This window comes from Euleptes europaea, chromosome 5 (genome assembly GCF_029931775.1).
Source record: "Euleptes europaea isolate rEulEur1 chromosome 5, rEulEur1.hap1, whole genome shotgun sequence".
Classification (NCBI taxonomy): domain Eukaryota; kingdom Metazoa; phylum Chordata; class Lepidosauria; order Squamata; family Sphaerodactylidae; genus Euleptes; species Euleptes europaea.
Window position 1 is genome coordinate 102,779,860 of NC_079316.1, and position 25,073 is coordinate 102,804,932.

At 44.9% G+C, this 25,073-nt stretch overlaps 1 protein-coding gene and 1 non-coding gene across 2 annotated transcripts in view; both read right to left on the reverse strand.

The window, feature by feature from the left end:
• The window catches only part of CHAT (choline O-acetyltransferase), a 62,397-nt gene extending 38,165 nt beyond the window's left edge, over nt 1-24,232 (reverse strand). The window contains exons 1-7 of the mRNA XM_056850064.1: nt 24,155-24,232; nt 22,128-22,319; nt 20,881-20,999; nt 12,858-12,911; nt 8,065-8,245; nt 4,879-5,056; nt 2,095-2,264 (exon numbers count right to left, since the gene is read on the reverse strand). Coding sequence (XP_056706042.1) covers nt 2,095-2,264; nt 4,879-5,056; nt 8,065-8,245; nt 12,858-12,911; nt 20,881-20,999; nt 22,128-22,319; nt 24,155-24,217 — 957 coding nt within the window. The 5' untranslated portion in view covers nt 24,218-24,232. The remainder of the gene's footprint in view (nt 1-2,094; nt 2,265-4,878; nt 5,057-8,064; nt 8,246-12,857; nt 12,912-20,880; nt 21,000-22,127; nt 22,320-24,154) is intronic.
• Nucleotides 9,022-9,094, reverse strand: TRNAD-GUC (transfer RNA aspartic acid (anticodon GUC)). Its single transcript has one exon. It is a non-coding gene; the product is annotated as a tRNA-Asp (tRNA).
• Nucleotides 24,233-25,073: the final 841 nt, after the last annotated feature.

Below are 25,073 nucleotides of genomic sequence, written 5' to 3' on the forward strand. Positions count from 1 at the left end.
CTTGGGAATAGGGTTGCCAGGTCCCTCTTCACCACCGGCGAGAGGTTTTTGGGGCGGAGCCTGAGGAGGGCAGGGTTTGGGGAGGGTCTTCAATGCCATAGAGTCCACTTGCCAAAGCGGCCATTTTCTCCAGGTGAGCTGATCAGCTGGAGATCAGTTGTAATAGCAGGAGAACTCCAGCTACTACCTGGAGATTGGCAACCCTACTTGGGAAGCTCCAAACCTTGAACAGCATCACAGTAGGGAGAGATCATAAAGATCTGATTGTTCTTGTTCTGCTACAGCGGGGGTGGGGAGCAACCCGCTGTCCTTCCCCATGACATCCCGGTGGCATGTCCAAAATTAAAGAGGAAGAAGCGGACAGAGGAAGAAAGGTGGAATGTGCTGCCTCGGAGGGTGGTGGAGTCCCCGTCTCTGGAGGTCTTTAAGCAGAGGCTAGATGGCCATCTGTCAGGAGTGCTTTGATTGTGGGATCCTGCATGGTGGGGGGAGGGTTGGGGTCACTGGGGATGTGGGGGGAGGTAGTTGTTAATTTCCTGCATTGTGCAGGGGGTTGGACTAGATGACCCTGGTGGTCCCTTCCAACTAGGATTCTAGGAGCCTTCAGTTGCTTGACCCTGAATGGAACAGCGGTTTTGCAGTGAGGCAAAGATTTCCTTCCTGACCTGAGAGGCTAACAAGACCTTACTTGGAAATTAGGATAATGAATTCCAGCCTCCCCGAAGGACTACGTCATGAACACTGTTTCCTTTCGTGTGACACAGGCCAGAAAATGTGTTTAATTCCCAGCGCATTTCAGTCTTTCTTAAGGGGGAAAAAAAAACTCCATACGGGAGTACAGCATTTGGATCTGCTAACTGTCTTAGAGTGCACTCCTAAGCAGAGTTAAAACCCTTCTCAGGCCATTGAAACCTTTTTTTCTCTCCCCCTCCCTTTTTTGGTCCTATCAATTCACAGCTGACTTATGGCGCAGGCTGTAAATCTGTTTTGGCCCGCACTACAAGTAACCTGCTCGATTGGTAATCCTGCTGTTACTTGGTACACTTGAGGATTATATGTATGAGACAAAAAGAAGGTGTTCCTTCGAATGGACAAGCAGATTGAACTGCCTCTCTTATGTATAGTTTTTCCATTGAGAAAGACTGGTTTTTGCGGCCTTGAAATTGTTATTCCAATAAGACCAGAAACAATTTTATTAAATTATCTTCCAGATAAACCAAAGATTATTCAAGTTATGTTTTTCCATATACTAACAGTTGCAAGAACAAATCTTGTGAGATATTGGAAAAGCAAAAAAAAAAAATTCCCTGATTTAAATAATTGGCTTGATAAGGTTAAAGAAACCTGTGCTTTAATTAAGCTGACGTATTATAATAATGACAAAGATACAGAAGAACTGGATGCTCGCTGGAATGTAACAATTTCAAAGATGGGAAAAACACTCCAATGTGTATATCGCAGAGAGGGATGGAAGTGACAATAATGCGGATTTTAGATAAACAGGTCCACTATTATGGATATTTTAGTTTCTTCTCAAGAATGTGTATTATGAGTATTTTAGTAATGTTATATTCCTGTTTTCTGTTGTTGTATTTCCGTTTGCCTTCGTTGTTGTATTCTCATTTTCTCTTAATAAAATTTAAAAGAAAAAGAGAAAGGCTGGTTTTTGGAAACACCTTAGGACAGGTGTCCCCGTGGGGCGGGGAGGGGGGCAGCCACACAATGGCTGCTGTAGCCAGAGCAATGTTTCCAGGCGACACCGTGCAGACCCTTGTGCTGTGCTGGCAGCTGATGCCAGAGCAATGTTTTCAAAACTCTGCCCAGCCAATCAAATCTCTGATGGCCAATCAAAAGCCCTGCTGGGCAAAAGCCCCACCTAGCCCCTTCCACTTTCTAAAAACACCTGGCGAGCACCAGGAAAGGTGTTGGTGGGTGCCATGGCACTCATGGGCAACTTGTTGGGGACCCCTGCCTTCGGAATTAAAGACCCCTTTTTGTTGCCTTCCCTCCCCAACTGCTGGCTTCCTTTTGACATTTTGGAACGTGCGGTTTGCCCTTCGGTGTTGATCAGCCTGGCAGCAAAAGACTCCTTACCTGCATGGGCTTATCATACCACCGATTGGCCCCGTTTTTGTGGTAACCTCCTCCGTGCAGAAGTTGCAAAGCCCTGTTGGTGTCACTGGGTTCCTCTCCACTCGGAGTATCGAGGCAGACTAAGCACAAACTTCGTTCGATCATATCAAGCGAGTCTCGGTTAGTAGAATCTGGGGGGTGAGAAGTAGGTTTGTACACTGAGTTCTGGCCCTGTCGGTTCTAGAGGCTGAGATCGGTTATGCGTGGGTACTTTAACTCACGTTCACCCCCCATCTGTCTCGGTTGTTCCTTGGAGTTATGCATGAGTTTTCCTTCCATTAGAGATGACCTCAGTGCCAACCCTCACAAATCCCGGGACTTCCCGTCCCTCTGTTAACCCAATTCTTCCTTCTCCCCTGAGCTCAGCCCGCTTGAAATCTCCATGCATAAAGCAAAGCGTGGGACACAGAAGCTTGATTTCTCTCACAGCAAGCAAACAGCCAATTACAAAGCAGCATGTCAAGGGGTGGGGATTCAAATACTTTCTGCTTCCCCAGAGTTTTTTCGGAGCAGAAGGCTTTTAAAAACAAGGCTTGGGTTTCTCCCCCCCCTCCTTTCAAATAGCTCTGTTTTTGCTTTTGTTCTTAAAAATTTGTTTGTTTTCTTCATTTATACTCCGCCTTTCTCCCCAAAGGGGACCCACTGCAGCTTACACCATTTTCCTCTCTTCCTTTTTTTCCCCTCACAACAACCCTGCGAGGTAGGCTAGGCTGAGAGAGTCTGACTGGCCTATGGTCACCCAGCGAGCTTCCGTGGCACAAGTGGGGATTTGAACCAGGTCTTCCAGATACTAGAAGAAGAAGAGTTGGTTTTTATACCCTGATTTTCTCTACCCCAAGGAGTCTCAAAGGGGCTTACAATCTTCTTCCCCTTCCCTCCCCTCAACAGACAACTTGTGAGGTAGGTGGGGCCGAGAGAGTTCAGAGAGAACTGTGACTGGCCCAAGGTCACCCAGCTGGCTTCATGTGTAGGAGTGGGGAAACCAACCTGGTTGTCCGCCGCTCTTGACCACTACACCTGAGTATCTAGCTGAATTCAACAAGAGAGCACCACTGATGTTGGTTACAGAGTTAAGAAGTGGTGTGATGGGGATCATAACGGCAAACTGATGAGTTTGCCCCTCTGAATTGATGATCTGAAGCCCAGTTTTGTTGGAGTATTGGAAGATGTCGTTTCCAGGATTCTCAGTGTTCACACCAATGCAACCCTGAAGAACTACATTTCCCAGACTCACCAGTACTTGGGACACTGCTGTGTCAGGGTTAAAGGCACCAGAGAAGGAGGTTTCCCAAATAGACCTCCATACTCCCCTGTTTCCTCTACTAGGTAAGCTTCGGCAGAAGGGAAGAGAAAGCAGGGCTGGGTTAAGAGGCTTGTGGGAAAAGCTTAGTGGCTGGCAGAGAACTGGGAGAGGCATCACAGTGAAGCCACAGAGAGCTCGAGTCAAGCCTCTCATTTTTTTTACCACCACTGAAATCTAGAATTCAATTCTTGGTGTTATTCTCGGGCTGCTGAACCTTCAGTCTAAGGAGTGGTGATGCATGACGGAGTGAACCTTTTTGACATTCCCCTTGCTGGATGAGCAGCATTGCGTCATTCATTAAAGGAAAAGCCGCAGACTGGATTTTGCATCCTGATCAAGCTACCTCGGCTGAGCGTGGAGAGTCAACAAGGTGTGAAATAGCAAATGGTGCTTACCTTCTTCGGTTATGTGCAAAACACTTTAAGCCTGGCACTCACCATATAAACTGGAGTCACAGGGCTACAATATTAAGGGGGGGGGGGAGAATAATACATTTGGGACCTAATTGTGATAGAAGTGGGGTAGCTAAAGGGACAAAAGGTGATGTCTTTGTAAACCATGTGCTGTAGAGAATAGAAGAAGAAGAAGAGTTGGTTTTTATACCCCACTTTTCGCTACCTTTTAAGGAGGCTCAAACCAGCTTACAATCACCTTCCCTTCTCACAACAAGCACCGTGTGAAGTAGGTGGGGCTGAGAGAGTTCTGAGAGAACTGTGACTGGCCCAAGGTCACCCAGCAGGCTTCATGGGGAGGAGTGGGGAAACCAACCCGGTTCACCAGGTTAGAGTCCACCGCTCATGTGGAGGAGCAGGGAATCAAACTCGATTCTCCAGATTAGATTGTTTGGTTCTCACAAGGTGCAGGTGCAAATGGCAAGTCTGTTTACAGTCTGCCCCGCTTTAGCTTGCGAACTGCATTGAGTCACGAGGAAAGGTGGGATATAAATGATTTAATAGATAAATACATGAAACAAATAAATTGGAAGCCCACATGGCTGAACTTTCCTGTATATAAACAAAAAAACAAATAAAAATCCCTTCATATAGAGAACTAGAATATTCAAGATAAGAGGAATCTTCTCCCTCACATCTACTTTTTAACAGGCAGACATTTTCAAATTTAGACATTTGATTCGCCGACATTGTACAGTTCAGACACAAGCTTATGACATTGTTGTGAGAACTAGGTGTGATATTATTGGCCAGAGTCTTCTTTTATGTGGTTGGGAAGTTATCAAACCTTAAATTATGCATGCTCATATGGTATGCTTTGAATTTTTATGTCATGGCCTGAATTTTATATGTGTTTTGATGCCAAGTGTTGATGAATACATTGGACGGTGAGTGACTTTAGAACTGAGATTCCGAGTGTCCGTTTTGAAACGTGGCAGGGTAACCGAGAAATCCCGGACAGATTCTGGGACGTAGGGGGTTCTCGCTTACCTTCGACGAGGATCGTCCGCGCCTCAGCCCACTCTCTCCTTCCATCCGATGTCAGGAGACCAATCGGAGGCAGCCTCTCCTCTTCGTTCTCGGACATTTTAACTATCTTCCGCAGTTGAGTAAACAGATCCCCCTCGCTGAGACGGCGGAAATTAATGACAACATCCAAAACAAAAAACTGCGGAGGAAGCAGCGCAAGTGAGAAGAAAGGTCATAAACCAATAGATTGCCACCAAACCTTCTAGCTTCATTTAGAGCACTGGTTCCCAACCAGGGGTCCGTGGACCCCCAGGGGTCCGCAAGAACTAAATTAAGGTCCGCGAAACAAAGTTATAAACCCATAATAAATTAATATTTTCAATTAAAAGTTCTCTATTATAAAAATATATATTCAAATATTATTCTAAGTTTAATGTTTAACTAACAGTTATGATTAAAAGTTTATTTTCAAATTCTCAGAATTTTTATTTTGAACCTTGGGGTCCCTGCACCGAACAAAAAAGTCCTAGTGGTCCCTGGTCAAAAAAAGGTTGGGAACCACTGATTTAGAGGGACGAGGATCCCGGTTTAAACTCTCAGGCTTTTATTTCAGGCTGGGGAGGTAAGCTGTATCTTTTCCCCATGAAACTATTCCCCAGCATGAAGGAAAATAGTATAGCATGCAGAAGGTGAAAGGAGGTTTCATTTTTAGGTGGGTAAGGTTGATGTGGCCCTGACCTGGATGGCCCAGGCTAGCCTGATCTCGTCAGATCTCAGAAGCTAAGCAGGGTCAGCCCTGGTAAGCGCTTGCATGGGTGACCCCCAAGGAAGTCCAGGGCTGCTACACAGAAGCAGGCAATGGCAAACCACCTCTGTTAGTCTCTTGCCATGAAAACCCCAAAAGGGGTTGCCATAATTCGGCTGCAACTTGACAGCACTTTACGCACACACAAGGTTGACGTGACCTGACGTGGATGGCCCAGGCTAGCCTGATCTCATCAGATCTCAGAAGCTAAGCAGGGTCGGCCCTGGTTAGTACTTGGATGGGAGACCCCCAAGGAAGTCCAGGGTTGCAACGCAGAGGCTGGCAATGGCAAACCACCTCTGTTTGTCTCTTACCTTGGAAAACCCTGGGGCTTACCGCACTTTGTATTTCCAGCGATGTATTAAGAGTTTGGAAATGTTGTAAACAAATCTGTTCGCACTTTCAATGTTTTCCCACCGATTTATTAAGAGTTTGAAAGTGTTGTAAAAAATGGTGTTCACACTTACTTTGGCCCCTTCAGCTGTGAAGACATCTTCCAACCGTTTATTGGCCGTGGTATCCAAAAACCCTTTACAAGCGGTGTATTGGTTTGCTCCATTTGGGTCTACTCCCACTTTTCCCATGTGCCCCATGTAACGACCCGGGGAGCTTCTCGGCGTGGCGGCAGGACCCGCAAAACAGGCTAGAAGCCCTCACTTCCCCCTCAGCCCAGCCCAGCCCAGCCAGCTGCCCTTCTTTGGGGCGCTTCTCAGCGTGGTGGCAGTGGGTCCCAGGAGTCCGGCGAGAAGCCCTTCTGCCGCCCCCCCCCATCCCAGCCAGCCGTGCTGGAGTAGAAGAGTGTGGTAGGGAACACATCGGAAACTATTTATTATATAACGTTGTCCAACTTTAAAAAATCTCCTAGAAGGCTGAGTGCGGTAAGGCCCCCTGTGGGGTTGCCAAAAGTTGCGACTTGATAGCACTTTCTACTACCAGCAAGACTGATGTGTAGGGTTGCTTGATCTGGGCTGGGAAATACCTGGAGATTTGGGGTGGGGAGGGGCCTGAAGACGGTGGGTTTTGAGGAGGGGAGGGACTTCAGTGGGGTATAATGCCCCAGAACCCACTTCCCAAAGGGGCCATTTTCTCCAGGTGAACTGATCTCTACCACCTGGAGGTCAGATGTAATAGCAGGAGATCTCCAGACACCTTGTGGAGGTTGGCAGCCCTACTGGTGTGGTACTCTCCAGTTAAAACTTCAGCACTTAGCTGAGCTGAATGTGGAAACAGGGAAACAGTGACATTCTACAGAGATACATAGGGCGAAAACGCACGGTCGCTTGAGCCTCCTTTCTTCCCTGTTCCAGCCAGGATTCAGCCAGGATCGAACGCACGGTCGTGCGTTCGATCCTGGCTGAATCCTGGCTGGAACAGGGAAGAAAGGAGGCTCAAGCGACCGTGCGTTTTCGCCCATAGTCAACAGTGGATATTCAGCAACTCTTAACATGGGCTGCTTCATTGCTTAGCACTGAAGGAACACTCTTTTCTACATGGAAGTGGTAAAAGGCAGATTTCCATCGCCACTCTTGATGTAACGTGGTATGGAGATACTGTGGCTTCTTCACAAATTGTGGAATACCCAAGTTGGTCTGGGGTCCACACGCTGTGTCATAAATACGTAAAACGATCACAAGCAATTTGCGGCTTCCCCTTAATTCCGGCATGTGTGGTGCCCAATTAGGATAAGGACCGTGGTGCACATGGAGAAAGGGCTTCGGCCTGTCACTCTGCAACGTTTCCTCAATGGGAAAGAGTCTCAAGGGAACGCTATTTTGGGAAACCCACGAATTTGCCAAGAATTCTAACAGCACCCCCCCAGGAGTGTTTCGCTCTGGAAAATGACACAGGGGTAGGGTTGCCAGGTCTCACTTTGCCGCTGGCGGGAGGTTTTTGGGGCGGAGCCTGTGGAGGGTGGGGTTTGGGCAGGGGAGGGACTTCAATGCCCTAGAGTCCAGTTGCCAAAGCGGCCATTTTGCCCAGGTGAACTGAACTCTATCAGCTGGAGATCAGTTGTAACAGCAGGAGATCTCCTGAACTCTATCGGCTGGAGGTCAGTTGTAACAGCAGGAGATCTCCTGGAGGTTGGCAACCCTAGTTACCACGCACACAAAAACTGAGAACTCGTAAGTTTGCTTTGCATCTATGTTGCTTTACTGGTGCTGAAAGATGCGTGTCAGTCATTCAAATTTGGAGATTGTCCATGTGCAAACATGATTACTGCAAAGAGTGGGGGACGGGGAAAGGCCAAATGCCCATTGTTCACCCTTGTTACATTTGTATTAGGAATTAAACCCCCTTCCCCAATTCTACCTGCTTCATCACAAAGAAGTGTTTGGTCAGTTCAAGAGCTACTTGGAGTCAAATTTTGAAACGAAATTGCAAATTCCACTCTCTCCACCCACCTGATTGTTACAAGCGACAATAATATGTTCCGGTTCTGGCATGATGTTGTTTTTCTGGGCCACAAGGGTATCTTTGGTATGTCCTGGAAGACGATAGGAAGAAAAGAGCCCATAGTATTGCTTCATACAGAGTGGGTGGCCAGACAGTTGTCCGCGAGCAAAATCAACAGGTACAGCGTGGCTGGAGGAACAGAAGAAGAGAGATGGAGAGAGAGAAAGAGGAAGACAGAAGGGAAAAGAAATCTAATCTGTCCTTTGTTCTGTTGACAATTAGGTTAGATACAACACAAATAGGATCATACTAAAATAAGATTAAAGTAGAAGGAAATAGATCGATGACCAGGCCCGAGCCAAAATACAGAATTCTTGACATGCCTATATAACTTCATTATGCAGTTCCATTTGCATTCAGTGGGCGAGTGTTGAAAACGCAAACAGCAGTAGTGCATGTAAAATAAAGACACACGCATACATTCCTCCCCCGCCCTGTCCATCAATGTGCCAGTAAGTATTAACATTGTCATGTACGGAAAAGGGTCCCAGGCCTGGGTCGAGGCATCTTGGCTGATCGAGGGCCTGGATTTTGCAGCATGGGTTGGAAGGATCTTATCGAGAGACAAAGCGCAAAACCATATATCTAATGCAGTGTACAGTTCTAAGCTATGAGCGATTGTAAAAGGATACCAAAAGAAAAAAGAAAGAAAAAGAACATGGAATATCCATTTCATATAAAAATGCATTGGCCCAAACTTATAGCATTTTGCAAGCAATGCAGATATTTCAGGAGATCTGCGAACAGATTTGAGGGTCAAGGAGAAACTGAACACATGAAGCTGCCTTATACTGAATCAGACCCTTGGTCCATCAAAGTCAGTATTGTCTACTCAGACTGGCAGCAGTTCTCCAGGGTCTCTGGCAGAGGTCTTTCACAACACCTACTTGCCTCATCCCTTTAACAGGAAATGCCAGGGATTGAACCTGGGACCTTCTGCATGACAAGCAGATGCTCTACCACTTGAGCCACAGCCCCTCCCCAAATTAAACTTCCTCTCTGGATAGTTTCTTTCAGGGTTGTGTACATCATTTGCAATGTAATCTGAAGTTTTGTGCTCCATTATATAGGAGGAATATATAGGAGGATTAATAAACCGATGATCCCATATGTTAGACAGACCAACCAACGTCAGTTTCCAAAAGGCAATCTAGATGTCTATGTAAGTTGTGGAATAACTAACCAGTAGCATGAATATTAGGCCTTGGAAACTGCAAAAAAGGGTTTGCAGGATGAAAGCATAAGAACATAAGAAAGGCCCTCCTGGATCAGACCCAGGCCCATCAAGTCCAGCACTCTGTTCACACAGTGGCCAACCAGGTGCCTCTAGGAAGCCACAAACAAGACGACGGCAGCAGCAGCATCCTGCCTGTGTTCCACTGCACCCAATATAATAGGCATTATATTATAAATATAATAGGCATTATATTATAAAGCAGAACATGGGAAAGGATCCATGAAGACTGGTGTTTTTCCACACAGATATGAAATCTCAGGGTCTCCTCCCCAAATTTGCAAAAGTCTGTTAGTAGTAGCAGTTGTTAATTAAAGCCACTCTACACAGTGTAAGAATTCGATGAATAGGACTATTTTCTTTTGTGATAGGGATGAAGAAAAGTTGGTTTTTATATGCTGATTTTCTCAACCTTTTTGAGAGCCAGCATGGTATAGTGGTTAAGAACGGTGGTTTGGTGGACTCTGATCTGAAGAACCGGGTTCAGAATCATTTATTAATATGGCAAATGCCATTAAAAACATTCATATCAGTTACAGTGAAGAACCGAGTTTGATTCCCTACTCCTTTACATGAACAGCGGACTCTAATCTGGTGAACCAGGTTGGTTTCCCCACTCCTACACATGAAACCAGTTGGGTGACCTTGGACTGTCACACTCGCTCAGCCCCACCTTCCTAACAGGTCCTGTTATAGGGAGGGGAAGGGAAAGTGATTGTAAGCGGTTTGATTCTTCCTTAAGTGATAGAGAAAGTTGGCATATAAAAACGAACTCTTCCTCCTCCTCCTCCTTCTTCTTCCTTTTAAGGAGAATCAAACTGAGGTGGGTGAACCAATGGGTAGTGCTCACTTACCACTACATGTAGAATTAATATTGCCTTTTGGTGAGAAGCTAGACCATCAACCGGAGCCAGAATTATTTTTTACTGGAAATACCATGAGGCGGGCCCATTGGAATGCTAATAAGTCCAAGGAAGCCCATAACATTTATTATTAAAATGAATGTCAGGCACATATCCCAGTTTATTAATGAACCTCTATCTACTAGGCAATCAAAAATTTTGGAGCAAATTTTCCATCTCTTCAAATGCCAGTTGGTCAAAATATTACCTCTATCAAGGCTGGTCTTCAAACTGGCAATAAACCATGGTTTGATAGGGAGTGTTGATATGTTGCGTAAAGAAATCCATAGAATTTACAGAGCTTGTAGACACACCAACTCTAGGAGATTATTAGCCATTCTAATGACCAGGAAGAGACAATTTAAAAGCCTTATCCGGTACAAAAAACAAAGTCTTTTGAGAGAAGGTTGGAAAAGGTTGATTGTAGCTATTAACAATCATGATGCTACTGGCTTTTGGGCACTTGTTAACATGGGCTTAACAGTAACTTCCCAAATGTGCTGCCATATTGCTCCTAATGTATGGGCAAATGCCATTAAAAGCATTCATATCAGTTACAGCGAAGAACCGGGCTTGATTCCCCACTCCTCCACATGAGCGGACTCCACATGGGTCTCCCTCCATCCTAGTTAGTTAGAATAGACAGGGAACTATATTTTACTCTATCCTATCCAGAAATGGATTTCCTACAATAAATGAACTATATTAGGCTCTGAGCAATTTTGTTCCTGGCACACACACAGGTTTGAACGGGCTTCTCTGCCACAATAGCCTTTGTGCACTCGGCTAACTTAACAAGGATTTGAGCATGACCAAGCCTTCAAAATCCAACATAGGCTTCATGTGTAGGAGTGGGGAAACCAACCCGATTCACCAGATTAGAGTCCGCTGCTCATGTGGTGGAGTGGGGAATCAAACCCCGGCTCTCCAGATTAGAGTCCACCGCTCTCAACCACTACACCACTCCGGATGATAAGGAGGATGGGGAAGTCCACCTATTTAGTCAGCAAGGAAGAAAAAGTCTTCAGCAATACAGTCAGCAGCTTGTGTGCAGATGTTTCTTGAGGAGTGTCTCAGAACTACCGGCAGGAAAGACATTTCAGATTTCATGCACAACACGCACAGTAATCAGATGGATTTGAAGCAGCCACATTAGAAGAAGAAGAAGAGTTGGTTTTTATATGCCAATTTTCTCCACCACTTAAGGAAGAATCAAACCGGCTTACAATCATCTTCCTGTGACAGACACCCTGTAAGGTAGGTGGGACTGAGAGAGTTCAGAGAGAGCTGTGACTAGCCCAAGGTCCCCCACCTGGCTTCCTGTGTAGGAATGGGGAAACCAACCCGGTTCACCAGATTAGTGTTTGCTGCTCATGTGGAGGAGTGGGGAATCAAACCAGGTTCTCCAGATCAGAGTCCATTGCTCCTAACCACCACTCTTAACCACTACACCACGTTAGGCCTCTGGTATCATTGCATGGAAGGTGTAACACCTAAGCGTATAACACCATAGGAATGATGAAGGTCAAATAAGAAACGGAAGAGCACTCGGGGAATGTGTTTCTAGGGGATTGGAAGGGCTGCTGAAGCTAACAGGTTTGGAATTGTATAAATAGATGGCTCCTGGCAGTTTGACATGCGCGGGCTGCAGTAGCATGAAAAGATGCCAATGATTCTAGGTACTAGAATTATTTATGAACCTGAAAGAGACCCAGTCACTTGGGGTCTACCTGTGCTTCTGCTGGCTGACCTCTGATGACTTTCTGTCTAATTCAGGGCATGTGCACCCAGATGGGACAATTTAACACATCCTGGGGCCATTTTGGATCAGGAAAATGGAACAGGGGGAAGGCAAAGCCCTCCTCCTCCCATGCCACGGTCCCAACCAGAACTGGGCCCCTGTGGCACTTCTAAATTGAGTTCCCACGGGAAACTCGCAGCTGTTGCGTGGCTGCAAGTCCCCGTATTGATCACATGGCAGACATAATGTGTAGTTTGGTTCTATGAAACCCTTGGAGCTGCAATTCTTTGACAGAGCAAGGACTAGGGTTGCCAACCTCCAGGTGGTGGCTGGAGATCTCTCACTATTACAACTGATCTCCTGGTGACAGGGATCAGTTCACTTGGAGAAAATGGGCCGCTTTGGTAGTTGGACTCTATGGCATTGAATTCCCTCCCCTCTCCAAACCCCATCCTCCTCAGGCTCCACCCCCAAAATCTCCAGGTATTTCCCATCCTGGAGCTGGCAACCCTAGCAAGGACTAGGGAGAGATGGCAAGTTCATAACTGCCCACTGTACTGAGCCGTTCTTTTTTATTTATTACAATGAGGTTTAGCAGTACAGAAAGTCACATGAGCTTCACAGATAGAGCTATTCTTTATTACTTTCACTCATGCTTCCAGGGCTGAAGCCAGCTGTTGGAAATGGAATCCAACAAGCTTCCCAATCAAAAGAGTTTTACTGAGACCTTCCTCAAAATTACTTGACAAGATATTAGTTTGTAGTGTAAACATAGCCTTAAACTCCTATTTGATACAATCTGGCCGGCTTTACATTCTGACTGAAATGCAGATTCATTCTATTCACAAGAAGCAAATTGCTTACGTGTCCAACAGAGCTTTATAATCAAGGACTCCGGAAATGAGGTTGGCAGCAAACCTACAAGTCAAAGATAGGAATTATATGAATTAGTTGCCTTGCAGCAGTGTTGTGCTATTTTCACACTATACATTCGTGGTACTCTACTACTCTTAATAATATTAATAATATTAATTGTGCAGAAGACTTTTTACCAAATAGCAACTCACAATGTGTATGTAACTGTTGTTATCAACCAAGTGAGCACAATTTAAGTTGCATACTATATTTATTGCAGATCTTAACTAGGCATATAATGGCTGCGTCACACAGTAAAGCGATCTTTGTGGTGGTGGAAAGTGCTATCAAGTCACAGCTGACTTATGGCAATGTCATAGGATTTTCAATAGGGTTGCCAGCATCCAGGAAGTAATCAAAAAACGGCTTGCAAGTGCTAATCAGGAGTGTGGAATTCAAAATACAGCACAAGACTATTATTTCCAAATTAAAGGAATCAAACAAAAGCAACTCTTGCTATTAAAGATATATATTGGAAACATGCAACTCTAGAGCAAAGAAATGTATATCACAATTGGTCTGAGTCAGACCCCAACTCTTAGCATAAGGCTTTACAGTGTAAAATATAAGCCAAAATGCTCAGTTCTTATTCAGTCCGTATGAATAATTGTGCAAAGTGCATCAGTAAATCATAGCAACAAGATGTGGAGCAATGCAGATCCGGTATAATTCCATTTCGAGTAGACTTTTTCAAGCCTTCAATCTTGCCGTGCACTATTCTTTCCTGTGTATCTGGACGGCAAAGTAAGACGTCCCTGGACTCCCTTGGTGGCCTCCCATCCAACTACTAACCAGGGCCAACCCTGCTTTGTTTCTGCATCTGACGATAGGGGGCTAGCCTGGGTCATCCAGGTGAAGGCAACCTATGCCCAGGCCAAATCACCTTCCTTCTACCTCCCATTTCCTGTGCCACCATACGACATCTTCCAGCAGCAGACAATACTTCCAACAGTGTTGTTTATAGCCCCTACTGTATCTAAGAACACCATTGTAACCATTTTGGGTAAATTCAATATTGTTCTGACAAACAAAGAAGATAATTTTAGCCCTTTCTGATTTCCCTGGATTTCTGTTATGCATGGTATGGAAAGAGTGGACAGGGAGAAGCTTTTCTCCCTCTCTCATAATACTAGAATGTGGGGTCATCTGCTGAAGCTGGAGGGTGAGAGATTCGAAACTGATTCAAAACTGATTCAAAACTGATAAAAGGAAGTATTTCTTCACACAACACATAGTTAAATTGTGGAACTAACTGCCCTAGGATGTGGTGATGGCTGCCAGTTTGGAAGGCTTTAAGAGGGGAGTGTTCATGGAGGAGAGGGGTATTCATGGCTACTAGTAAAAATGAATACTAGTCATTATGCATACCTATTCTCTCCAGGATCAGAGGAATATGCCTTTATATTAGGTGCTTTGGAATAATGCTGCTGCAGTCGTCTTGTTTGTGGGCTTCCTAGAGGCACCTGGTTGGCCACTATGTGAACAGACTGCTGGACTTGATGGGCCTTGGACTGATCCAGCATGGCCTTTCTTATGTTCTTATGTTCTGTCCAGGACACAGCTGTGGTGAGGGTCTCCTCATCGCTTGATAAGACAATACAGGACTGCTTCCAGCTCCACCTTAACAGTGTAGGAGCCACTGCTCTGGTAACACCAGAAGCTCCAGGTAACCTGGGATAAATTGACAACATAGCTCTGCCTTCCTTGAACTCCCAAGAGGGGAAGCGCTGGCACTGGAAGGAGCTCCACCATCAGCAAGGTTCTCCCATTTGCTCTGGAGCTTTCTGATGCTACCATTGGTGAGTGAAAGACTCCATACTAGCCATGGTTATTTTTGCACCATGGTAAGCTATCAGCCATAGCGACCAAAGCAGACCTCCATGTCCAGAGGCAGTAGAAAAGAACCAGAGTCCAGTAGCACCTTAAAAACTAAGAAAATTGCTGGTAGGGTATGACCTTTCATGAGTCACAGCTCACTTCTTCAGATACTTGAAGATTAGGGTTTCGGTAATTTTCGGGCTTGAGTTTACTGAATGCAAAAACCTGGAGGTCTCCCCGAAGCTGAATAGGCAATTCCTGAAAAAGCTGAATAAATATTCAGCTTTTTTGGGTTCAGCTATTCACCTTTGGCTCTGTGCTTTCTCCCCTTTTTCTATCTTTTTTTTTTTTACTGGTTTTGTTAGGGGGCCCCTTTGAGGTAGGGATCATGTAATCAGAGCCAGCTTGGTCTGACCACCCTTCCACCCATACAACCATCCATCATCATCACCATTTGGCGGGGTGATATGGATCAACCATAAAGGTTTCTTAAAAGATGGGGCTCACCAAGTCCCTTCCAGAGGGATATACTCTCCAACTAAAAAGGTGCCATCTTTGACTCCTGCTACCACCAGGCTTCTGAAGGAGATTTCTTCATCCAAGTGGATGAGCAATCTCCTTCAGACAGCCCCTGTGGTCAAGACTTCGGCAGGCTCCAATCTCACCCTCCCTGAAAACCTGCTCTAAAACTGAAGGTCACCCCGAGTAGAGGCTTCGTTTCCCTGCACCATGACCATCTCTTGAAATCAGATTTTTGATGACCACAATAAAGGACTGTTCACAGGATGTCATTTGCCACCAAAAGAAATGTTTTTCGTGTCTTATTTCTCTTGCATTTAAGCCTTTTTCCTCAGTTTGGAAGCTCATTTGCATGGACATCATGCTATGCACACCAGATATGAAGGCAGACCCCAAACTTTGAGGTACCTGCCTGGCAATCAGCTCTTTCCGCCAGTTCTGGGCAACGCTGAACTTCTGAACCTGAAAACTGATTAACAGCTCGGCTTGCAAATGCCTGGAGGATGGGCATATAATTATGCATATGATTTTTCCTACCTAAATGCAGAACTTTACATTTATCTCTGTTGAAATGCATTTTATTGATTTTAGCCCAATTTTCCAGCCTGTCAAGATCATCCTGTATCCTGGCTCTGTCTATTACCGTATTTGCTACCCCTACCAATTTATTATTATCTGCAAATTTAATAAGCATCCCCTCTATTCCTTCATCCAAATCATTTATAAAGATATTGAACAACACAGGGCCCAGGACAGATCTGTGAGGCACTCTACTAGTCACTCCTCTCCAAGTGGAAGAGGAACCATTAACAAGCACTCTTTGGGTGCAATCTGTCAACCAATTACCAATCCACCTAACAGTAACAGGATCTAAATCATATTTTCCCAATTTGTCAATAAGAATATTATGGGGAACCTTATCAAAAGCCTTACTGAAATCTAGATAAACCATGTCTACTGCATTCCCCTGATCCAGCAAGGTAGTAACTTTCTCAAAGAAGGAGATAAAATTAGTCTGACTTTTTCTTGAGAAACCCATGCTGGCTCTTAGTAATCGAATCCTTCCTTTCTCAATGCTCAAAGATAAACCAGATCCATCCTTTCTAAATGCTCATTGGTAATAAGCCGAATGCTGATATTTACCAGTATGGGTATTTGGCTTATTCTGGGTTTACTGGAAAAAAGCTGGCCCAATAAACCTGAACCTGAAATTTACTGATTTTTTTTTTTTGCAGAACCCTACTGAAGATATCTGAAAAAGTCAGCTGTGACTCATGAAAGCTCAGACCCTGCCAGAAATGTTGTTAGTCTAGAAGGCGCTACTGGACTCTTGCTCTTTTCTACTGCTACAGACATACTGAAATGGCTACCCATTGTGATCTATGTCCAGAGACAATAAATTTCTTAATATCGGTGCTAGGAGGCAACATCAACAGAAGGACCTTGGCCATCTATGCCCTGTATGATGGCCCTCCAGGACAATTGGTTGGCTGCTGTGTGAAACAGGATGTTGGATTAGATGGACCATTGGTCTGATCCAGCATGACAGCTCTTACATTCTTATGTAAGCTAACACTACTTGGGTAAGTGGCTGTTAGCATTCCCTACGATATTACATGCCACTTTTACTCTGGCCTTTTTGGGGGCACTCAGGGTCAGGGAATTGGTGGCTGGCTGAAAAGGGGGCGTGGGGCCTGGGGGGGGGGAGGTGCAGGAAATGTCTGTCCAGAGCTCTGAGGTCATCAGAAAATCTCAAATGAACCAGACTCAGGGCCCTTGGTTTCATGCAGTCCTTCTCTCCTCTCTCCTTGCCCCATGTGTGGCTCAGATGTCAAAGGCTTTTGCTGTTCCCAGCATACCCCGGTTTGACTTGACATCTGAATGGCAAGAAATTGAAAAACCATGGGGTTTTTTTGTCCTCATAATATTTGTTCCCTCCCTATTTCTGAAGTGAGTTGCTATATGCTAAGATGCTTTACTTGCCCTTGCTAGAGAGATGCAAAACATCGTTTCCTACAAAACAATGATCACAATGAAGCTATTCAGTTAATGAGAGGAAGCAGGTATCCATTTCAGTGTCTAAAATAGAGTGTGTATGTTTTTTTAGTAGTCACTGTACACAGTCTATGGAAAACAGAGTAATTTTGATCATCAGTCATTCAGATGTCAGCTTTTTAAAAAGTTGCCATGACATAGACCACACTCAATAGTAAATAGTTAGGGGACGCTAATGGTCAAGAGAAAAGCAGATTCTCGGCTGCAATCTTGCACAGAGTTAAGCGCATGTTTAAATCCCCCTGAAACCAACTAAACTTGTGCTCGCATGGTCATGTACAGAATTGCAGCTCTGGAAGTTCAAAAATAAATACCCTAACCAAACCATGTTAGAAAGGTGGCTGGATCTGACCAAAGTCCATCTAGACCAGGGCTGATCACTAGGACAGTACATCACTGGATTCTTTAACACATTATGTTTAATACTTATGTTTTGTTTCATACATTTTGTAATCCTTGTCCTATTAGGTAAAGGTAGTTCCCTGTGCAAACACCGGGTCAACACTGACCCATCGGGTGACCTCACATCAGGACGTTTATTAGGCAGACTAGGTTTATGGGGTGGTTTGCCATCGCCTTCCTCGGTTGTCTACACTTTACTCCCAGCAAGCTGGGTACTCATTTTCCCAACCTCAGAAGGATGGAAGGCTGAGTCAACCTTGAGCCGGCTACCTGAAACCGACTTCCGTCGGGATGAAACTCAGGTCGTGGCAGACGTTTGACTGCAGTACTGCAGCTTACCACTCTGCCCTGCGGGGCTCCGACTACATTGCTTATTAAATGTCTCATCCTATTAATTGCATTCGCTTACACTCTGCGGTCCACCTTCAGTCTCAGTGAGAAAGGTGGACTATAAATAAAAGAGAGAGAGAATTCATTTATTTGTTTAGCCATAGGCCGTTACAAAGTATCCGTACATATATATATATATATATAAATAAATGAAATCAATAAAAATAAAATATTCTGGCCTTATGGATAGATATTTTGTAGCAAACATAGGGGATGGAGCAACTGTGCAATATTAAGCAGAGTTATATCCTTCTAAGCCCACCAAAGCCACTGGGCTTAGAAGAGTGTTACTCTGCTTAGGTTTGCTTTGTAAATCAAAGGCGTGTTTAGGAACGGGCTGACCCTGTGGGTCTGTTAAAATATCTAAAAGCTGTTAGAAATGAAATGTTTTTTTCCCACCAGCCCTCCAAACTGATTCTGATGTCCAGTATTGACATGAGCATAGTGTCCATGTGTCCATGTCGTGGGTCTCCGACCTCTGGACAACTGAGAGCCAGCATGGTGTACTGGTTAAGAGCAGTGGTTTGGAGTGGTGGACTCCAATCTAGATAACCAGGTTTGATTCTCCACTCCTCCACATGAGCAGTGGAGACTAATCTGGTGAACTAGCTTTGTTTCCCCACTCCTACACATGAAGCTGGCTGGGTGACCTTCGGCTAGTCAAACTCTCTCAGCCCCACACACCTCATAGGGTGTCTGCTGTGGGGAGGGGGAGGGAAGGTGATTATAAGCCAGTTTGATTCTTCCTTAAATGGTAGAGAAAGTCGGCATATAAAAACCAACTCTTCTTCTTCTCCTGGAGGTCTCTATCTGTCTACTCTTCGCACCCGTTGGTTCCAGTGGGGCTTGAAACTGAGCACAGGGGCACTTCCCTCGGGGATCCAAACATCTCGTTTTACAGCTGGTGACAAGCTGGCATTCGCTATAGTGCACCGAGGTGTAACTGTAGCAAAACAGAAGCTGTCCTCTCTGGGGTACCATCTCCCTGAAGATAGTTTGTTGGGTGGAAATAGGTCATAAGCAGCAGAAGAGCATTCACAAATAATCCATCTTCCAGTAATATTTTTATTTCATGTCGTGTAAGACAGCAAATGCACAGAATGTATTTTGCTTTGCAGAGCGTGATCTTTGACAGCTGGTTTCCACATGATGAGGTATAGAAGCTCCTTGTTTTGGCTAATCCGTCCACTGTGCCTGCAATACAGTTCAGCTGAAGATGCTGCATTAAATTTTTGTTTGATTGGTACATCTCCTGAGTTGATTCCCCCTTCTTGTATAAGAACATAAGAAAAGCTCTGCTGGATCAGTCCAGTGGTCCGTCTAGTCCAGCACCTTGTCTTAGAATCATAGAACCATAGAATCATAGAGTTGGAAGGGACCACCAGGGTCATCTAGTTCAACACCCTTCACAATGCAGGAAATTTACAACTACGTCCCCCCCCCATACCCCCAGTGACTCCATGCCCAGAAGATGGCCAAGATGCCCTCCCTCTCATAATCCGCCTAAGGTCATAGAATCAGCATTGCTGACAGATGGCCATCTAGCCTCTGCTTAAAAATCTCCAGGGAAGGAGAGCTTACCCCCTTCCGAGGAAGCCTGTTCCACTGAGGAACCGCTTAGTCTTATGCAGTGTCCAACCATTTCTTCCTTACCAAGGGTTGCCAACCTTCAAATGGTAGCTGGAGATCTCCTGGGATTACAACTGATCTATAGGTGACAGAGATCAGGTCACCTGGAGAAAATGGCCACCTAATTGGAAGGTGGCCTTTATGGCATTATACCTCACTGAAGTCCCTCCCCTCCCAAAACCTCCCCTTCCTCAGGCTCAACCCCTAAAATCTCCAGGTATTTCTCAACCTGGAGCTGGCAACCCTGTCTACATCTATCCCCCCTTCCCACGCATCAGTAACCTATTTTGTGTGAAAATTATTAATATGCATTATGCTTTCACACACTTTTATCAGAGGGGTCAGTAGGCCTATCTTCATTCCAGATTTGGTATAACTAACTTTGTTGCTGCTGGATTATGATTCCTTCTGTCTACGCCAGGGGTCTCCAACCTCCATGAGACTGCAGGCACCTTTGGAATTCTAACGCAGGGTGGTGGGTGCAATCACAAAATGGCTGCCACAGGAGGTGGAGCCAATCACAAAATGGCTGCCACAAAAAGACCACAAAATGTCAGGGAAGGCGGTTATACGTAATTCTAACAGTAACAATTCAACATTTCAGACAGAAGCTCTGTTGGACCGGATGCCTTTTATTCAGCAGAGCCAATCAGTAGGGTTGCCATCTCCAAGTTGGGAAATACCTGGAGATTTCAGGGGTGGAGCCTCAGGAGGGCGGTGTTTGGAGAGGGGAGGGACTTCAATGCCATAGAGTCCAATTGCCAAACTGGCCATTTTCTCCAGGGGAACTGATCTCTGTCGCCTGGAGAGCAGTTGTAATAGCAGGAGATCTCCAGCCAGCCCTTGAAGGTTGGCAACCCTACCAGTCAGAAGCCCTGCTAAGCAAATGCCCCACCTAGCCCTTCCCACTTTCTAAAAGCACTTGGCGGGCAGCAGGAAAGGTGTTGGCAGGCATCATGGCGCCCACGAGCGCTACGTTGGGGACCACTGATCCAGGCTGTTCGTTCATACCATCATGAATGAGTTCAGTGTTCATTGTGGAAATTCAGACTGAGATATATACTTCAGGAGGCATAATGACTTGGGAAAACAATTTCTTCACATGCCTCTTATTATCACCTGACGACAATGCGATATGGAAGGATCGCGGGTACCTTACCTCAGTTGGTCGTTGGCATCTTGGAAAGGTTGGTAAGCAAAGATGATGGCCGGACTGGAATTGACTGGGAGAGCTAATCGGTTGTTCAGGTACATGTCCTCTAGCCAGTACTCTAAGACCTGCGAAGACAAGGTTATGGATGACCACATAGCCAGATGATTTAAGAGACGCCCGTGCTTATCTTACACACGCCAACAGTTCGGAATTTAGGCATCTGTTAAAATAAAACTCCTTTGAGATTTGCTGGAACAGACGCTGAAAACAAAAGTCCTTCCCCCCCACCCACATTCCCTAGAGCCAGAAAGGGCGAAAGCTTCATTCAGGCAAAAGCCCCGTTCTAAATTAGAATCTTTCTGGATTACATCATCCATTTGGGTTTCTCTGTAAACAGCCGGAGCCTTTTTAAGGTAAGGGGAAAAAACAACCCTTCGCGGCTCTATTATACATTATTGCAAATGTTGCTTCCCTACGTCAGAGAAGTTCGAAAATAATATTCTGTGTTTAGGAGGACGTTCAAGATTTTAAAAAAGAAAAGCAACCCTCCCAGATTTTAAAAGACGCAACAACATAAACAAAGACCAACGAGATGTTAAAAAAAAAATTTAAATCTGAATTTTCATGTAGGTGTCACCAGTTTTACAAAATGGTTGCTGCATAATGGATTTTCATGGATGTTTGTGAGGGCCTGATAGAAATGCAGAATCGACTGGGTGGAATTTTTCTGGTGGAGTGCCACAGGGTGAACTGGGTTTGATTCCCCACTCCTCCACATGAACGGTGGATTCTAATCTGGTGAACCGGGTTTGATTCCCCACTCCTCCACATGAATGGTGGACTCTAATCTGGTGAACCGGGTTTGATTCCCCACTCCTCCACATGAACGGTGGACTCTAATCTGGAGAACAGGGTTTGATTCCCCACTCCTCCACATGAACGGTGGACTCTAATCTGGAGAACAGGGTTTGATTCCCCACTCCTCCACACGAATGGTGGACTCTAGTCTGGTGAACTGGGTTTGATTCCCCACTCCTCCACATGAACGGTGGACTCTAATCTGGTGAACTGGGATGTGAAAGATCTCTGCTTGAGACCCTGGAGAGCAGCTGCCAGTCTGAGTAGACAATACTGACTGTGATAGACCGATGGTCTGATTTCAGTATAAGGCAGCTTCATGTGTCCATGTGTCACGGTTTAATCTGGGAGTGTTCAACATAACATGATGAGACTCTTGAGAACAAAGCACTTACCCAGTTCTCCATTTTTTCCCGTCTTTCTAGCAGCTTTTGCTGCAAGATCTCTCCCAGGCCCCCAGTAGCTCCAAACCTCTCCACAATTCCCTTGGTCTTCGTGTATTGTTCTTCAGATACCAAATGTTTCATACACTGAAGGTACATTTGCAGTGTCTGTTGTAGTGGCGGTACTGGCAGTTTGGGTAGTACCTAATTTGATCAGAAATGAGAGAATGATTGGCCTTTTATTACAGCGATACATTTAAATTTAGGTTTAATGTTCAGATGTAAACGTGTGACATCAGGCCCCTGTGGGCAGGACTGCTGGGTTTGCAACGGTTCCACGGAAGATGATATATCTGCAAGGCTGATCTTCTCTCACCATGTTGCCGAAAGGGCTGTTGGCTTTGCATCTGTCAAATTCTCCTTACACTATAAGCACCAAATGCCCAGCAATCCTGTCCCATATACAATCCTACCTGGTGCATAACCCCTTGTGGCAAACCCACTGCGGCAAAAAAAGAATCCTCTTTGCATGCAAAAACTATAACAACACCACTCCGAATAACAAGCTGATACATAATTAACCGTGTCACCTTAGGCAGAGTTATACTCTTTTAAGTGTGTTGAAGTCGAAGGGTTTAGAACACTGGTTCCCAACCAGGGGTCCATGGACCCCCAGGGGTCCGCGAGAACTAAATTAAGGTCCGCGAAAAAGTTATAAACCCATAATAAATTAATATTTTCAATTAAAAGTTTTCTATTATAAAATATATATATTTAAATATTATTCTAAGTTTAATGTTTAACTAACAGTTATGATTAAAGTTTATTTTCAAATTCTCGGAATTTTTATTTTGAACCTTGGGGTCCCTGCACCGAACAAAAAAGTCCTAGTGGTCCCTGGTCAAAAAAAGGTTGGGAACCACTGGTTTAGAACTTTGCTTAGGACAACATTGTCAGTAGCTTCTCCTCTCAAAAGCCAGCATGATATTTTGGGCTTTGCATGTCAGCATAAAGTAATGATAGAGACAGAGACCACCGGCAGAATCCAGAGAGAAATTTATGATAGCTTTGATGAGGTTCACAACAAACGTTCCCTCCGTTTACTTGGTATGTTAACCAGCCAAGCTGGAGCTGATTCTGCAGTGGAACAGGCTTCCTCGGGAGGTGGTGGGATCTCCTTCCTTGGAGGTTTTTAAGAAGAGGCTAGATGGCCAGCTGTCAGCAATGCTGATTGTGTGGACTTAGGCAGTTCATGCGAGGGAGGGCAGGAAGGGTTGCGTGAGTGTTTGGCTCTCATGGCCCTTTCTTGCATGCCCAGGGTAGTGCCGATCGCCACTTTGAAGTCAGGAAGGAATTTTCCTCCAGGCCAGATTGGCCAGGGATCCTGGAGTTTTTTTGCCTTCCTCTGGGCATAGAGCAGGGGTAACTGGAGGAGTAGGGGGGAGGTAGTTGTGAATTTCCTGTGTTGTGCAGGGGGTTGGGCTAGATGACCCTTGAGGTCTCTTCTTCCAGCTCTATGTTTCTATGATGAATTGACAGGGCTCAGTTTTATTTGGAGAGATGGAGAATTAGGGGTAGGCTTATTTCGTTCCGAAGTTTTATTGCAATAAATTGTAAAGAAATAACTTAATAAAGAGGGGTTTTTCTTCGAATAAAAATTTCTTTAAAATATAAATTAACTGATTAATATACAGACGGCTATCAGTGAGGTATTTTATAATTAAATAGACAGTTTGATTCGATACATTCTGTGCTGGTCATTGTTTCCTCTTATACGTTCTTGAATTTCTGAATGCAGACTCACACATTTTTTCCATGCTTGGAATTGGCGTGGAGAATGAATGCAATATTAAGCAGTTACCCCCTTCTAAGCCTTTTGACTTCCATGCACTCAGAGGAGTGTAACTTTGCTTAGTCCTGAGCTGCACTCCAATCATTTCCTACTGATTTGGAAGCTCCTCCCCTGCTCAAAACCCCTTTACTGATTAACCCTTATCCAACATCCTCCTCTGGCACAGACTTCCAAAATACTTACTTACCATCTCATCTTGGCTGTGGCTATCCTTTAGTTTCTTCCCCGTGGCTTTGTCTAGGATAGGCATCTTTAGGTCTCCTTCAGTTCTTTTTATGGAGATGAAGAACTGGAAACTCTTGCAGATGATAGCAGAGTTGCACAAGTTAGATCTAGAAATAAAAATAATTGGGAAACCGGTGACCAATGATCTGTTGAATGGCGGCTTTCAAAAATCTGGGCCTGTTATAGAATCATAGAATAGAATCATAGAATAGAATCATAGAATAGAATCATAGAATCATAGAGCTGGACTACCAGGGTCATCTAGTCCAACCCCCTGCACAATGCAGGACATTCACAACTACCTCCCCCCCACACCACAGTGACCCCCTACTCCATGCCCAGATGATGGCCAAGTTGCCCTCCCTCTCATCATCTGCTTAAGGTCATAGAATCAGCATTGCTGACAGATGCCCATCTAACCTCTTCTTAAAAACCTCCAGGGAAGGAGAGCTTACCACCTCCTGAGGAAGCCTTTTCCACTGGGGAACTGCTCTAACTGTTAGAAAAATCTTCCTACTGTCTAGACGGAAACTCTTTTGATTTAATTTTAACCTGTTGGTTCTGGTCCGACCTTCTGGGGCAACAGAAAGCAACTCGGCACCATCCTCTATATGACAGCCCTTCAAGTACTTGAAGATGGTTATCATATCACCTTATATCACATGTTAATGTGCAAACTCTTAGCAAGCTCACTTCTTCAGATACCAGTGAGCTGTGGCTCATGAAAGCTCATACTCTGCCAGAAACTGTGCTAGTCTTGAAGGTGCTACTGGACTCTTGCTCTTTTCTACTGCTACAGACAGACTAACATGGCCACCCGTCGTAATCTACAGGAATAATATGAATATTAAGTTTTGACATGCGTGTACAGATAACGTTTC